At 34.7% G+C, this 17410-nt stretch overlaps 1 protein-coding gene across 5 annotated transcripts in view; it reads left to right on the top strand.

The window, feature by feature from the left end:
* SYT14 (synaptotagmin 14) overlaps positions 1-17410 on the top strand; it is a 100514-nt gene that overhangs the window by 21991 nt on the left and 61113 nt on the right. For 3 of the 5 annotated variants that reach the window (XR_011337059.1, XM_069852869.1, XM_069852868.1), the window contains exons 3-4: positions 6521-6685; positions 12918-13136. Coding sequence is in view for 4 of the 5 variants with exons in the window: in XM_069852869.1 (XP_069708970.1) it covers positions 6521-6685; positions 12918-13136 (384 nt within the window). In the remaining variant the exon portion in view is untranslated. Of the gene's footprint in view, positions 1-6520; positions 6686-7791; positions 8747-12917; positions 13137-17410 lie in introns of those variants that run through there. The other 2 variants (XM_069852867.1, XM_069852870.1) reach the window with 2 other exon arrangements.

Raw genomic sequence — 17410 nt, 5'->3', positions numbered from 1 at the left:
TTGGAACTTTGTCTTTTGATACATTCAATAAAATGAGTAGAGGGTATTCTGAGTTCATTCTGTCATTGATGTTTAGCAAATGCATCGGCTGATCAATTTTTGTGTTGAAGTTGCTTCTGGTTTGTTTGTTGGTTTTTTTTTTTATGGAAAGTATTCTAATAGGCAAGTCAGCTGCCACATAGAGTTCATCTTGTTTGTGAAATAGTACAGGTAGTCAAGAATTTAATTTTTTAAGACTTCGAACACAGTGCTGGATAAAATGTTGCCCCCTGTAGGTGCAGCATTCTGTCTAGGTAAACCAGCTTTTATTCAGTTGGGATTGCTTCTTCAGGCACTCTAGTAAAGAAGAAGATAATAATTCTGCTGAATCAATGTGAAAGTTTGTGTACTGAGTTTACCTTGTCAGCTAAAAGCTATTTAGAAAGAACAGCAAATATTAGACAGCCTTCAAGTTCAGTTACTTATTTTCAGAGAAGAGGCCATCCTTTGTAATTAGTCACAAAAGAAAAAAATATTTACATGTAAACTGACACATCCAGAACTACAGTTATTATTGCTGTTCAGCCAACAGTCAGACTTTACTCCTGAGCTGACTTTGAGGTATAGAGGGTTTTGTTTGTTTGTTTCTATTATGACATGAGTTGTCTGTGAGAAATAAATATGTGCTGCTTGGAGATAAATAATGTGAGTGTGGAGAAAAGGCAGTCAAGGCACGAATGTTATTTTGTGGCTCAGTAGCCTGCTCAGCTTTCTGAAAATATGTTAATTTCTTGCACAAGTCAGAAAGTTGATATAAGGTGACAAGCAGCGATGAATAACATTTGAATGAAAGTATTTTTGTGCTGGACAGCACAGGTTATTTTCATGTAATGTCAAGATGTAATGGTGTAAAAGCTAGTAACAGTAAATAATTCTTCTTCAGAACTGAATACAAAACAGCTGCTTATTTAAAAGAATTTAAAAGATAAAATATCTTAGATCAAGTCATAAAAAAGTAAATAAAACAGGTTATAAATTAAAAACAAGTTTACATTTTAAATTTTAAATATTTTTGTGCTAGGATCTTAAAGGTGATTGAAGTTCTTTGGGTTATATGCCTTGTTACTCAATTTGTGCGCTGAAGAGATAGTGTTGCTTTTGTAAACGAATAATTAAAACATCACTAAGATAACAATGTGGCTTTGTACGTTACTGGCTAAGAGAGTAGTATGATGTAGAGTGTGAGAACTCCAAAAAATAATTGTCTGTATATTCAATGCAATTGTATATGCGTGGTAGGGTGGGACAGACAGATAGATACTAAAAACATTAAATGCTTTTAAATTTAATACGTTTGAGGATTTCTGCTGTTGTGGTGATATTTATTTAAAGATAGTATTATTTTCTGAAGATTTGAAATAATCTTTTGGGGAAAAAATTGTTAAATAACAAGGAAGTTATTATTTGAGAAAGAGATGCTAATTTGTTTGATTATGAAGGTGAAGTGATGGTAAGTTTCTTTGGTTTTACTAATTCTGAATCTAGTGTTGCTAATAATGGAAGTGTATTAAAGTGATGTTAATGTAATATTTCTGTACCAAGTATACCTTTCTATACCATTTCCATAGTGAACAATTCAATTAGTCATAATAACTTTGTAGTAAAACATTTGTTCTTTTAATGTTTCTGAAAATGTGTTGTATTATTATGAATTTCAAACGTTTATTGCTGGTTTTCTTAAGAACTGAGGATAATTATGAAATTTGCAAAAGTAGGGCATTTGAACTGGAAATACAACTGTGAGAAAGCATTGCTTTTTTACTGGTTTGTGGTTGTAGAAGAAACCACTGGGAACCTCTGAAAGTTTTAAAATGCTTTTCATGGTACAATTAATGCCCAAACCAATGAGAATTTAAGCCATTGTGTTTCGAATCAAAATAATCCTAGTGCTGAATAGAGTTCAGATATATTTTACATGCAAAAAAACCCCCCCAAAAACATTTCTTTTTTTTCTTCCTGTCTACAGTGTATAACTGCTTGACACTTCGGCTGTGAGAAACTAATTGAAAGATTAATGTGATGTATACATCCTTATTCATAGATGGGAACACGTACACATTTACATGTGGAAAGTTGCTGTACAGTTTTATTTGAGTTTTTTTTCCTGGCCTTATGATGTTAATACATTAAAGGGCTTAAGCTTGATAATACACTTCATCTGTGAACAAGCACTCGAAGATTCTTTACATGGATGCAAATTGATATGGAAATATAATTTTCAAGTCCTGTGTTCACTCTGAAATACACAAATAATTAATTAATCTTGCTGCAGCTAAAGTTTCATTCTTTTTGTAAGGTACCAGCCAATGTTTTTTTTTTTTTTCCACTTCAGAAAGATGTCGTCAGATACTGTGTTTCCAGAGACAACTATACAGTTTGCCTATAGTGCCTTTTTTAAGTAGTTAGTTTCCAGGAAGTACTGGCGAAAAAAATCAAAAGTATGGTGTTTTCAAGTTACTTTTAGGTTGTGGTTAATTTCCTTGGGTATGTATTTTGATGGATCAAAGCAGCTTTAATTGCTCAACAATATAAGCACAAATATAAAAAAAATAAAATTTAAGCCTACAGTTTTAAAAGATCGAATGCGAAATACTTTAAAGTGTGATTTTTTTTTTTCTGAGGGTGTGCAGTTAACCTATCCTATTAAAAATAAATAGTCACTCTCCTTTCTGAGAATCATAGAATGATTGGAAGTCAATTTAGTCTCTTGCTCAAAGCAGTGTTGACACTGAATTCAGGCAGAGTTGCTTAGGACAGCCCACCCCAATAACACAGCAATAATCCTCATAGATTAATGTCTATGGTCCTATTATCTGTGTAGTCTTTCTAGCCTGTCTTCTCTGCATTCTCTTCACTTGCCACCTTGTTCTGTGTACTCCATCCCAATGTTATACCTTCCTCATAACTCCTACTTCCCATTTCCTCACCAGATGTCATTAAATTGTGCCTAATCACTACCTTTCACTTCGCTCTCACTTCTGTTGGCCCTTGTGTTGTGATGAATCACAATTTCTGCTTCCTGCCTCTGTGTTTGTTAGGTGTTAAAACTGGAAGTTATTGAAGAATAAAGATTTCCAGCTCCTGGCCTGGTCTCTAGTCTCATTTGAGCCAGGATTCAGAGAAAACTAGATGTTGTTCCAATGCAGTCTTGGGAGGGGAGGGAGCGTGCCTACTGCCAGCAGAACCTTGGGAGATTTCATCTGTTAAATTTTGAGGTAAAAATTAGTATACATAGACTGAGGCTTTTGTCAAGTCTCAGAGCTTTCCCATATTCAGGAAGATTCCATCAAAATGGTAAATGGATACCTTACAAATGATAAAGAACATGTGTCACATACCACATTGTCTTTGCTCTAAATCAGGGAACATTAGGGCCTTAAAAAAAAAAATTAGTCACCACTACAGCCATAGGGTTTTTTTTCCTTCAGCTTGTTCTTGGTCACGCCTTAGCTATCTTTTTTTTTTTGAATTTAAACACAAAGAAAACCCCTTCAGTGCAAGGCAGGTTTTCCATAAACTTCAGCTATAACTAGTGATTTTAATTACATTATGAACAACTCCAAGTGGACTTCTGAAGGAAATATCAGGTAATCTTGGTAGGATGTGCAACCAAGTTCTTTTGTGAACAAAGAGATATTTTTTTTTCTATTTGTTCATGATAATGAAAATATTTTTAAAAAAGTTTTAGCTTCTTTTCCTCTCTGATCCAGGATACAATTCCATTTCTTTTACCATGTTGCTCTGCTTGATGCAGCAGGACATCTCCTCCTGAAGGACTTACGGGGAACTCTGTAACTCTGTGGGTCTTTGTATTTCTATTGTACTGTCTGAAATTGCAAATACCACATCCTCCCTATTCCACTGTTTGCTTTATACTTTATACTAGTAAGCAATTCTTTCTAGCTTTGCCTTCAGTTCTTCTTCTTTCAGTTGTGAAAACTTTCTGTGAAGTTTTCACAGAAAACTTCAGTTCTTCAGTGTTCCCAACTTAACTCAGCTGAGAGTTGCTCATGTTTTTCCTAGCTTTTCTGGGATGATCTAAGAAAGCAAGAAGAAAATTTACTCAAGTTTTATATTGATTAAATAGAGGTTCTAATCTAATTGAGGTTTCTTTTTCATCCTTTTGGGACTTCTGTTGCCATTCTGGTATTTCTTTAGTAATTTTGTCAGGATGGGTGGTTTGAAATCATTGACAAGTTCCTTTTCATGTGAAAACTTTTAGGGTTCTTAGGCACAATGCTATGTGATCTCTTCTGGTCAGAGATAGAAAGTGAAGCAAAAATAATTTTCACAGTTTGACATAGGTCTGTGTGTCTAGCTCAGAACAGAAGTACAAATGTGACAAATTCCTTTTAGAAGGTGGAAGGTGCATATTTTTTCATCTTTCTTTTCCATTTCTTAAATTACACCTGTATAATTATTTAAAAGTAGCACCACAAACACAAATGTTCCCTGTCATCCTGCAAAACAAACTGAGGAGATTGTGGAACTGTGAGTGTTTCTCAGTCAGCACTTTTACAATGAGCCCAGATTTAAAAAGGGCATATGTAGACTCAGAGCATAATTTAATTTGGAAGGCTCCTGGGAAAGTAATTTGCAGTTCAGCCCATTGCTCAGAGCAGGGCTAATATTAAAGTGAGATTTTATAACTGATCTAGGCAATCTGTTCTAGTGATTAACCCATCTTATTCTGGAACCTTTTCCCCTCATCTCCAACTGGAATTTTCCTTGTTGCCACTTTGAGCTGTTACCTCTTGTCCTTTTCTATGTAACTAGTTTTTCTTTAATCCCACTTCTTTTTATGTAGTGAAAGATGTTGCCACATGGCATTAAACTCATGAGGTGAAATACCAAGATCTTGGCAAATGGAATTCATAAATTTGGTAATCAATCTTCATAAATCTCACGTAAACAGAAAAAATTTATCCCCCAATAATGGGATTTATGGTAGTGAGTAGAGGCACACTTAATGTCTAGCAGAAACAGCAGGATGAAGGAGAGATGTGAAATTCAAGCTTTCATCGAGATAATGCAGCCATGTTCAGCCTGGAAGGATGCACCTCTGTGTGTTGAGACCACAAAAAATGCTCTTGAGTGCTAAGGCCTGTTATCTCAAGGTTTTACTCTCACTCCTTAGAATGCAGATTTGAGAAGTAACTGAAATAAGAGCCTGTAATGTTTAGTTGATCAGCACGCTACTAATAAACAAATTAACAGATTAATTAACTAATAAACATGTCAGTATTAATCACTTACATTTCCATAGCCCTTTACACCATTGTTATTTGCATGCAATTATTGAGTTCTCTCACTTTATTCTTATAAATTGTACCCAAATATTATTGGATTGTTGTTCTATAACCCTTCACTTTAACCTCCCACATTACTAAATTTGTAATTCTGTCACTTTCTAACTTCTCACAAAGTTTTTCAGGTGTAAACCCTGTAGGGAATCTGGTGGGTTGCCCAAGGGGCTTCCCTCTGACATCCTGGCAGCCTTGGTTAATGAAGCAGGTCAGCTTCATTATACTCTGTGAGTGTGTACATTTCTTTTGTCAAAAGATGTGCCCTCTCTTGAACTGCTTTTATAAATAGTTCATTATTTCTTATATTTCTAGATTTTTTTTTGCTGCCCTTCTATATCCTTTTCTCTGTCTCCTTTCAAATAAATAAGCTGTCCTTTAATTACTCTTTCCCAGTTGGTCCAATTTGCTGCATCCATTCCCAGGTTTCTTATTTCTAAAACCACGTCCCAGGCAATCTTGGCCCTAATTGGTACTGTTAATGTTGTTACTCAGCTACTGATGGACTTGCAAGATTCTACCCCTGCGAAAAATGCCCAGTACTCCCTTTCAGCTGTCTGCTTAATAGCAACTACATATTCTTTATTTTATATACTTGTCAGGGAGCAGTGAGACCCAACTGATCCCTAAGAGAAGAGAAATCAGGAGCTGAGCTTAAGAAATCTGGCAGTGGCCTCATGAGCAAGGGCTCAGTCCCTCCCCAGCAGCGCTCTCTTAGAACTGGCCCTGAGTTCAGGTGGCCAAATGTCTGGCCCCTTCAAGGAAGAGGGGGTTCACCTAGCTCCCTTCCCATACTCAATATCTTAGATGTCCCATCAAAAGTCATCAGCCTTGGTATCTGCTGATAATCTCCCCATTCTCTTCAGAGACCCTGTATTGTTACGGGGTCCAGTACTCTAGCAGGACCTCTCGCTCACAATCTCAATCCTTCCTTAGATTAGGACAAGATATTTTCTGTTCATTGAAAAGGTGATTGGAAGAGGGAGGAAAATAACAAGTTTTAATTTAACAGTATTAAGCATTATATCAAATTTAAATGTTTTTTTCTCAGTTCTATCTTGTATATGTATTTAGAACTTTAATACTATTTATTAATGATCAATTCTGGTAAATAATAAATTTTAGGAGTTAATTTTTTACAAGAGTTATTAAAATAAATTTCTTTCTGTTTCTTTTAGTATCTCCTGAAGCTATTGGATTCCTTTCTGCTGTCGGGGTGTTCATTATTCTCATGTTGCTACTTTTCCTATACATTAATAAGAAGATGTGTTTTGAGAATGTTAGTAGTTTCCCAGATCTCGATTCAGGATACACTACAAGAAAGAATTCTCAAGATAAACTTTGTAAGTATCTGAAAAACTGTGTACTAAATTATAAGAATGCACATTTTTACAAGGATATGTAGAAGTACACAAATAGTCACTTGACTCAATAGACAAAAACACAGAATGTTGACTTTTCTTGTGACTGTGAAGTATGTGGAAACAAAGAAAACATTGTGTTCACAAGCCACAGAAATTCAACAGCTATATAACCAAAGAGTTGACATTTACTAATGGGAAGATATTTCTCTTCGCTATAAGAATAATCTGGAATGAATTTTAAACATTCCATGATTGTGTACACTTAAGTCTTCTCAAGTAAATTTGTGAATGGAATTATTTTTAAAGAAGTAAAGCATTAGGAACTTAAGTCACATTCTCTGACTAGCAGATTATTTTTACAGTATTTTAATAAAATAAGGTCTTCAAGGCTAATTTAAAATGATATTAATTAGACCACAGAAAAGAGAGTGAGGGTTGGTAAAATAACCCTTTTTTGCCAATGGGCTGTGGAAATTGAATGGACTTTGATGACCTGAGAGGAAGAGACAGACACCAGAGAACAGAATGGGGAATTTGAGAGGCTTATTTCCCTTCTATCATTGTAGAAGGTGTGGCTAAATTTTTATTTTTGTTTCTTTTTTGGAGTAAGAAAAAGTTCTTCCCCGTGCCCCCCCCAGAAATTAAGTCTGTCATCTTAACTTTCTTTTTGCTAAGTCTTTATGATGCATTTTTTTTGTGCGTTTATAGTGTTAAAAGCCTGTTTCAGTCTGACATTGATGAAAGGATGCAATTTAAATGTCTCACAACTTCTTATTTGCAGGTTAGAATAAAAAATATTTTTGAAAATAATGAATTTTATTATGGCTAGTTGATGCTGCAGTTGATGAAAGACCATGGTTTTGCTGGTTGATTGTGCCTTCATTTCAAGATAATTACTTAGCTGCTTTCTTGTAACTTTCAATTGCACGTTGAATAGAAAGAGCAACACTGCAACTTCCCCTGGTAGATGTATTGAGTTTGATATAGCAAAATCAAATAGCTCTGAAAATAGACAAATTGAGTTGTCCATTTGTGAAACACAGGAACTTTCTGTATTAGGACTTGTTGTGGAATAGGTTGGACAAATGGCATTTTTCAGAAACCTTCAGCAAAATCTGAGCCTTCCCTCTGTGTCCTCCCTGGTGGACACACTTAGCAGCGCTGTGGAGGATCTGACCAGTGTTGTTGGAGAAGTTGGCTACAGCGTAGCTGATTCAGTAACAGAACAAGTAACAAGCATGATAAATGGCCTTCGTGCTGAAGATGAAAGCTCCAAAATACAGAATGATAAACCCATGCAAAGGAAAGAGGAACGTGAACCATCATTAGCACATTCTCAGGAAATTAATATGCAGGCAAAGAGAGGTATTGCAGAACATAAAGAGACTCGTTATTCTAATTCATTAGATTTTGTAAAAAAAGGTACAAGTCAAGATGTAAAATCTGACCATGTCATGGACAAAAACCAGTGCCAGTTAAAAGGCAGGGATAGTAATAATCATTTAAGTGATACAGTACCTCAGGATTTGAAGAATTTAGGAAGGCCTTCTGAAAAGGAAGAAGTAGGAGGAAATGAGTGTTTTGCAAATGATAATTTCTTGAAGGATAGTAACCTGAAAAATAACAAATTTACAATGGAGAAATCTGTTGAGGAACAAGATAATTGCCTCTGTGCAGTGTCAGATGATTCTAAGAATAACTTGCGTAGAAAAATCAGACCACTGTCACCTGGAGATAATTGTAAGGATTCTGAAGACATGCATAGTATGAAGGCACCCCAAGATGTAGAAACAAAACTTGTTGAAGTACAGAAACAAAAATTATCAGACTCTGGCTTGAAGAAACCACACAATGACCATGCCAGTTCTATTAATGAATTCAAAGAAAAGAAATCTGAAGCCTTTTTTGACAGAAAAGGAAAATCTGTGTCAAAGGATGAAGACAATGCATCAACTGCAACTGCAAAAGCAGTTGAAAAGAGAAACTCAAAGAAATCAGAATATTCAAGAGAGCCATGTAATAAGAAGACTGCAGGAAAAGGTGAGGATTCCATCACTGAACTGCATTCTTCAACCTTTCCTGAAGCTTATGATTCTTCCTGCTTTTTTCACCTAATTTTGAACCTAATAGTGTTTCCTGTGGATGCAAGTAGGTCCGTGTTGTCAGCGCTTCATTCTCTAATTGTGTTGATATTTCTTGGAAGCTAACTATTTTTTAAAGTATAACTTAAAGGAACTGATTCATAAATATCTTTCCTATGTTCTAACTTCTCTTTTTCTATATACAGTTTCTCATACTCTCTCTGCAGTGCCCTGTGTGGTTTGTGTTGAAAACAATTAGTTAATACTGGAAATTAACGTTTGTTCTGTGAAAGTGTTTTTTAAAGTGTATATTTTAAAAACATTGTATAAAATGTGATAAGATGATAAAAAAAATCTGTTATGTTTACATTTTAATAGATCTTCAAAATCTGTTTCTGGGACATGTAGGATGGTAATTTCAAGACACAAAACTCAATGACCAGTGGTAACTAAGTGATTTTAAGTATAGAAGGAACTGAGTGAGGATTGTCTTAAAGTTGAAGTCTTACAAAGAAAACTCATATATTGTTGATATGAATGCTGTGCGTGCTTTCTTCAACAACCAATCTTGAACAATGTGACAGTAGGATTGCAGTGATAGTTTGTGAGTAAGAAGTAAAACCTTGCATTTTTATGCAATTTTTTTGCAGGCTGTGTGGTGAATTTTTAGAAGGCAACACAGACTTTTCTGGAGATGCTGTTTCTGTAGATAAATGAATTATATCATAACAGAAATAAATCGATTTTGGTGGGTTTTTTCAGTGCATATGTTTTCCTTTAACTGAAAATTTCAGTTATTCATTTTATTGGGTTTAAGTTGTTTGGGCTTGGTTGTTTGTTTTTTTTAAATTTTATTTAGGCTGTCATTTCAATATTTGTGTGATAGAGCGGGATCTTATATGCACATTATCTATCAAAAATAGCATTTTAAGTTGCATAATAAGCAATGAATAGCTTTCAATATGACCTGTGTTAGCCAAATAAAGGAAAGTTTTTAATAAGAACATGAATTCTGTTCGGCAAGTCTCCAACTAACATATAAAAATCAAAAGAGAAGTGGCAAGGAGAGGCATAAAACTCTGAGGATTTTTTTTTCTTTAGGAAGCTATTTTTTCCCCAAGAAACTAAAACAGATTTTATGTGGATAGCTTGTCTTTTAACTTTGAGTTTTTTAAGTCTTCTGGAGAAGTCTTGTGTCATGACTTGTAATGCTAGTACACATCCTCTTTTCTTTTATGCTAAGAACTGGAGAAAAAATACCTGGTATCAGTGAGAACTTCTAGATGCTTACAAATGTTGGTGTATTATTAGAGGCATAACTTTCAACACTTCTTTCAAACATGTTGCTACTGTGTTTTACTCTGTTCCATTCTTGATACTTTATGCATTCTGATTAATGAACCTAGTTTCTTATTAGTGAATACATTTCATTTAATGATAAATGATGCATCCAATGCTGAAGTCTGTCACTAAATGTTAGTTCTGGTGTACCCTATTTTAATTATAATTGTGAAAATCTGTAAAAGTTTCCTATGTGTCGGGTTTCAACCTTTTGACGGCCAAATGAGATACAAGATTTTACACTGTGTGCTAGTAAAGTTGACTCCCTTTTCTGGGCAATCTCTTGCAATGAATCTACTAGCCAGAATAAATCTTGCTGGGTGTGAGACTCGCAATAAATGACCAGTGAAATTGAGCTTGCTTTATCACCATCTATATAATGGGAGGAACTGTATCTGTTATGCTTAAATTCAAATTGATAGCCTAGAACTGAAAGATCTAGTTGCTCATTAGCAGTCTTTTTCCTATAAATACTAAGTTAAGATCACATGTGCATTGCATGTAGAGCTGGTAGCACCATCTGCAGTGAAGGTTCCCTGACATTTTCCATTTCAAGACCTTATTTTCAGTTGCTTGTAATTGTGTGCCAAATTTGAAATATTTAAAATGAAATTTGACATGCTTTCTGTCTGAGATTTTTTTTAAGCTATAGTTTAAAATCTTTCGCTGTTCCCAGGAATAGAGTAAGGGAAAACATGTTGGTTATCTGTGCAAAAAAATAAGTAGGTTTCACATCTACTTCACTAAGATGCTTTCTAACCTTTGTATATTGGTGTATGTATTTGAAATGTGGGAGAGTACTTTTCTCATGTCAGAGATGCCCGCATTCTTTTATGAAAACACATATAAGTTTAAGCAAATTGTAAATCTTTGCCTTTGGAAAAGGAGTAGTGAATACTTCTTATGATTTGCTTGTTAAATTCACTGACCATCCCATTTGCACTCAGTTGCTTCATTGTAGGGGTTGAAGAACAGAGCAAGTCTTACCCTGCTCTTAATACTTATGGCTACTGAAGGAAACAGGGAGTTAGAATAAAAGAATTGAGAATGAACGTGACTTACGTTGAGGACAGAAACTTCTTGAAAAAAATGTGGGATGATGCAAGTAGTAGACTGGGATTTGAAGTAGAGTGGGTGACAGCTATGATGAGAACTGATGGTATTATAGAAAGATGGAGGGACTAAGGGTGAAATACTAAGGTTGTATGACTAGTTGGTTAGGTGCAAGTAAGGAGGATTAGGGGTTGAATAGACAAAGATAGGGAAGAGGAAATCCTCATAAAAGACCAGAAATGGGTGCTTGGAGCAGGAATCTGGAGTGTGGAGCTGGTAGACAGGAACTTAGGATGAGATTCTACTTGTATAAATGTAACTTTGCAAAAGATGCCTTTCTTAAACTTGAAGTACTGGCTTTTCTGTATGAGTACTGGGGAGTAATAGACCTCAAGGGGAAGAGAATTTACTTATCTACTCAAGAGGCTTACCTAGAAGTGGGAAGGAAGGACCTCTGTAGTACAAAGAGGCAAACGCTTGACTGTAAAGAAGGCCTAGATGACTGGCATAAGTTGAGTTACTTAAATTTTAAATAGCTGAACCCCTCCTTTTGTTGGAATACCCAGACAGAGGAGTGAGACTGACTGAGCATGAGGGCAGAGGCTAATGGGAATGGGAATGCACAGCTAGGACAGGGACTGGGAGCAAGACATAAAATCAGAGAGGGAAGAAGTAGCTGAGCATAGCTGAATAGCATGATAGACAGCATTTCCTTGCAGAATCAGGAGCTGAAACCCAGTATTATGGGCATCTCAGAGCTGTGCTGGTAAATGGAGGCGCACTGGCAAATCATATACCATAGGTTTGCTCACAGAGTAGCGGTAATGCTGACCTTTATTGAATTTACATAAGCTCTTTTAATTCCTATTAGATTTTGAGATCTGCAGAACCTCTTTAAGGCATGTTAAGTTTGGACAGAATCCATTTGAGGTTTGGAAAAGGTTGGAGGAAGCTTTTCTTTTACAGAAATAAAAATGCAGCTGAATCTTTGACTTGTGGGAGGAAGTCAGACCTGAGATGTTGGAAAAAGCTGGCCACAGGAGTGGGCATTGCAGAGGAAGTGGTATAAAAGAATTAACTAGATAGATTCCTCTATGTAGTTGTTGCTGTTTCCAGACGTCTGCTGTGAGAATCTGCATTAATTGCTGTTACTGAACAAGGGGCTGTTTATTGTAAGTTAAATATAATTATGCATGCAAACGTCTTCCACTAGAATTTTCCTATTTGATGTGAGTTTAAACACTACTGACATAAATATCCTAAGTTGATTTTGTTGTAGGCTTCTCTTCATAGATCATTTTCATTTCTGTGTTATACTGCATGCTCACAGCAAAAATCAGCTGGCAACAGAGGATCAGGAGGTGCATTTTTGATATGTTAGGTATCCAAATGTAATATTGCAGCACTGTTGGATTTAGTTTACATAAACTATTTTGTGCATTTTGTTACTTAATGAAGAAGTTATAAGAACTTCAGTGTGTGCTGCCGGAAAATGGATCCATTTTCAGTTGAATAAGTTTTAGAATTTTTTTGGGAGGTGAATTATCTTTCAGTTTTTCTAGAAAGTAAAAATAGCTCTCACCAATTATAGAACCACATAATACTTATAATTACAACTTATATTTTTAAGTTATTACAGAAATTAGAACTGAAATGACTTAATGATAACCTCTTGTGGTTATTTTATTGTATTCTATTTTGAGCTGTAGTCGATTTGCTTTATTTTATTCAAACAGACAACTCTTATATGAGTAAAGACCAGCATGGTTCATCATCTGAGAGTGAAGATGAAGCACTGGGTAAATATCATGAGGCCTTGTCTAGGACCCAGAGTTCCAGGCTGCCAGTGGTGGATGGCAGACAGCAAAAAAACTATATATGGGAAACCAGACAAAAATATAGTCCCCTGTCTGCAGAATATGATGGATACAGTAGTGAAGCCTCAATAGATGAAGGTAAGAGTGATTTAAAAGCATTCCTTTTATTCCAAATTTCAGAATTATATTCTGGTTAAGCCAGGCCTAGATGAGGCCAGCTTGACTTGTAAATAGTCAATGTCTACAAGAAATATCCAGATATCTGTTACATTTGTGCATGCTCAAAAAAAAAGAACAAAAAATAGCACAGACTTGTGCACATTCTTCCGTAAATACTGCAAATTATATCTTCTTATGTTAAGTTTTATACAATTTTATATTTAGTCATTTTATTTTGGGGGGAATTAATACTGTTTTGATTTAAGAAGGAAGGAAGCATGGCAACTCTTGATGAATTCTGTGGTGTAATAAATATGAAGAAGGCCTGTTATTCCTCTGTTGATGAGCTGTCATAACAGCAAAATAGATGGAATTGGTTATTGGTTGTGGTGCACGTGGTCATTACAGTGTGCGTTACTGGAATATTCTGTATCTTGTCTTGAAATCACGGAAAGAAATTTTTACAAAGATTAGATTAATATAATTTTTCCATGGTGTTAGAAGTTGTATATAAACAATGAATGTGTTCTTCTGTGGTATGTTTTTCTTGGTTTCAAGTTAGGGTGACAATTTGACATTAGAGGCTGAGAATTCTGCTGTCAGTATTTTGTCAATATGCTTTTTGTGGTTGAAAACAGCTGTATGTGAAAATTCTATCTATAGCCATTTCCTAGCATGAAAAGTGAGCTTTGGTTGAAGTTACACAAAAGTCAGATTCTAACATAGATGCTGTGCTATTGTAAGATGTTTGTTGGCTTCTTTAGTGTGTTAAAATGGAAAGTCTTTTTATATATTGGTATTTTCCAATAAAAAGTGGATGCATGTAATTACAAGATATCTGTTCTTAAATATTCTGTACAGTCCAGAAGTGCTTAAAAAAATTAAATTTTCAACTATGTGATGTAATTCAATTATATAAAAGTCTGTTTGCCACTGAAATTTGAAATTAGTGCATGCTTATTAATGATTACAAGTTAAGACACAAACAACGTGAAAACCATAATTGAAGTAAGATGCAGACTAAAAGCATTCTTGTCTTTTCATCAGATATTTTGGTTCTTTCCTTTGCTCTTAAACTGTAGGAAAGCTAGGAGTCTGAGTTCCAGCAAATAGGGAAGGAGATGAAGAGGTGATGTCAGGTGGTAAGAGCCAATTCTTGGACACTGTGGTGGAGGAGGACAACAAGGGAAAGGATAGTGGAAGTATCATATTTGGGTTTTATAGCTACTGAGATCTGTCAACAGCGTTGGTTGGGAGAATATGAAAAATAAGATAATTTTTTGTATGGCCTATGTCACTGTTGGGAAAGAATGGCATTTTTTATTAACAGGAGATGGAAAACTCAATTGTCTTTGTTAGCAAGTAGCACCAGACAGAAATTGTACAAGACTACTAGCAGATACCAGAAAAATGTATTTGTCTCTTTTCAAGCTGTTGAGGCTGGTTGAATAATTGAATAATTCATGTTGAAAGGAACATGTGTTGTTTCTATTTCACAGTTGTGAAGATTTGTTTTATCCTACCTAGTTCATCTTCTCAGTGAAAAATTCTTAGTTCACTGAGCTTTTCATTTTGGTCCTATAAGACAACCTCCAAAGACCTTGTGCTAGCCTGTATTCATAGTTTTGTTTGTTTGTTTAATAATTGTCTTCCTTATCATCCTCTCAGATCAGCAAAATTCATAGTCACTGACTTTTATCCTCTTCTGGGGAATGAGAACTTCAGTTTGGATATCTATATAATGGTTAGAATCTAAACTAAAAGAACCTTCTTAGCAAGTTCAAGTATTGCATCAGGAAAGTTGCAATTGTTTACCCCCTCCTTTCTTATTTTTAAGTCTATTGCTAAACACACCTGTCACCAGCTGTGATCCCTTCTCAATACTCTTTCCATTCAGGAAGCTGGCTGGATGTAAAACTGATTTTTATATATGCACACATGTACTCACTCTAAAATTAGTATGCAAATTGAATTTATTATAATGAAAGATCATTCAGAGTCGGGGAAAAAATAAAGCAAAAAAATATCAAAACATTCTCACATTGGAAACTGTAAATTTTTAACCATGTACTTCTACTTGCAAAAAGACTTCAATACTATCAGTATTTTGCTTTTGCTGCTGCTTGTGAGACCATTCTCTTCCCACATTTTATGAGGAGAATCAGCGATGTTGCTTATTTGATAGCCTGCAATCATTCTACAGTTTTCTGCAAAATGCTTGCAAATTAGAGTGATGATTTTTTCTCATTTTTGTAATCCATTCATTTCAACAAAATTATACTCAATAGCATTAAAAAGTTTTATGGTATTGGACATGACAACAGATTAGAAACCTAGTATTTTTCACTATTCAGTGACCTGAAGGTGGCACACTAGAATGATCAATGTTAGTACTTTTTATGTTCTCCCTAAATTATTTTTAAAATAAAATAAAATAAAAAAAATTTTGCACAATAATAAAAATGTTTTAGAATAGAGGAAAAGACAGTACAACTTCTATGTTATGATCATTACGGAGGAAAGGCTGCCCAGCCTAAAACTTTTATGAAAAGAGAAAGTGGAAACCTCACGAAGAAAGCCTACAGCCAAAAATAAATGAGAGACTGGCTATCACTACCAAATAGTTCATACATGTTCAAAGAAACAGTTCACTGAACAGATGAGGTGAACTCTACTGATTCGAAGTTGAAACCATAAACATCCTAAATGTTCCAGTGTAATTTTGAAGAATTCAAAGCTTTACTGTTTCTTAAACTTGCAAAATAAATCTGTAGAAGATATGATGCAATAGGAATCCTGACATTTTTCATTAAATGCCTACTTTTTGACAGCCAAATTATTTCTATAAGAAGTGTAAAGGCAAATGATAGAACCATTTCTTGATTCTTTGTAGTGCAGTGGGATTAAACAGTGTGTTCCTATGTACTTCAGTTAGCATGAGAAACAGTTGTCAATATATTTGGTTTTGTGTGCTTTTATTTCCTCATATGTACTTTATAATTTCTACCTCTGTGACTTAAATATTTCAGATGCATTTACAGCTTAAGACAACTATCAGTCCGTATGTTGAGCAGGGATGATAGTGTTGCATTGAAGTGATGAGAGGTGAGAATTCATTTTTGTCTCATCTTGGTTTCCTCTCTGCTCATTGCAGGTAAATCAGCCTCTGATGACATCATTAAAAATTCCATCAGAGGTAGAGTAATATGAGCAATGAAAATGGTATTTAATTTTCAGAAAATTCTGTGTTGTTTTCTCTTCAGCAGTTATTCTCTGTCACATGTTGCATCTTGCAAATGTGCTGTGTGTTTTCAATAGAGTCAATAAAGAGTTCTACTAATAGCTGTTTACTCTGCACTTCAATCTTCACTTGCCAAATTTGTTTGTTTAGACAATTCTGTACTTAACAGTGCACACACAAAATTTCACAAGGAGACAAAACCACAGCCTTGTCTATATTAATATACCCTGAAAGCTTTGTTTGCATTGCTAAAAACATGTATAATGTCAATATGTTTGTATTGCTAAGACCATCAATATTTCTGATCATATTATTTTAAGGTTCACTTATTATCAATTATATAATGAATTTATTACATCTATTTTCTGGCTACATGCCTCTAAAATATTTTATTCTGAAGCCTGAAAGTGTGCGTGGCATGTTTTCACATAATTCTTTTCTCCTCTAGATGGCCATATTAATCTTTCTTTTGAGCATATTTATGTAGAACTGACATGGCATTTTATTTAATGCTTTTAACAGTTAAATGAAGAAAGCAATATATGTTTTGTGTTATGTTGGAGTATTGTGATGATGGAATGTTCTAGTAGCACTTTAATTCATTCTATGAAATGTAGGTTTTTAAATTTTGGTTCACAAATACCTACTTATGACCAGTGTCTGATTCACTTTATATATTTGTATAGCACATTTGATGCACTTAGATTTTGATAATTTATGTTTATTTTAAAGGAAAATGTTATGCCTAATGCAATCTACAGATTCTGAGCTATTGTAAAGAGAGAACTTTTGCAGTGAGCTCCTCATGGACAGGCTTAATTCCAGAGTATCTCTAAAGGAAAATCTAGTTCATTAGCAAATCAAGAAGATTACAAATGTTATCATCGATTGTAAAATGGTACAGATGATGAAGTAAAATGGTACAGTAGATAGGTTTACACCTGAAATTTCCAACTCTTGCAGGAATGACTCAAAACTGTTAATCACAGAAAAGAGAAACTTGTATAACTAC

The sequence above is a fragment of the Phaenicophaeus curvirostris genome, chromosome 2 (assembly GCF_032191515.1).
Source record: "Phaenicophaeus curvirostris isolate KB17595 chromosome 2, BPBGC_Pcur_1.0, whole genome shotgun sequence".
NCBI lineage: Eukaryota > Metazoa > Chordata > Aves > Cuculiformes > Cuculidae > Phaenicophaeus > Phaenicophaeus curvirostris.
This window is presented reverse-complemented; position numbering and strand designations above follow the sequence as displayed.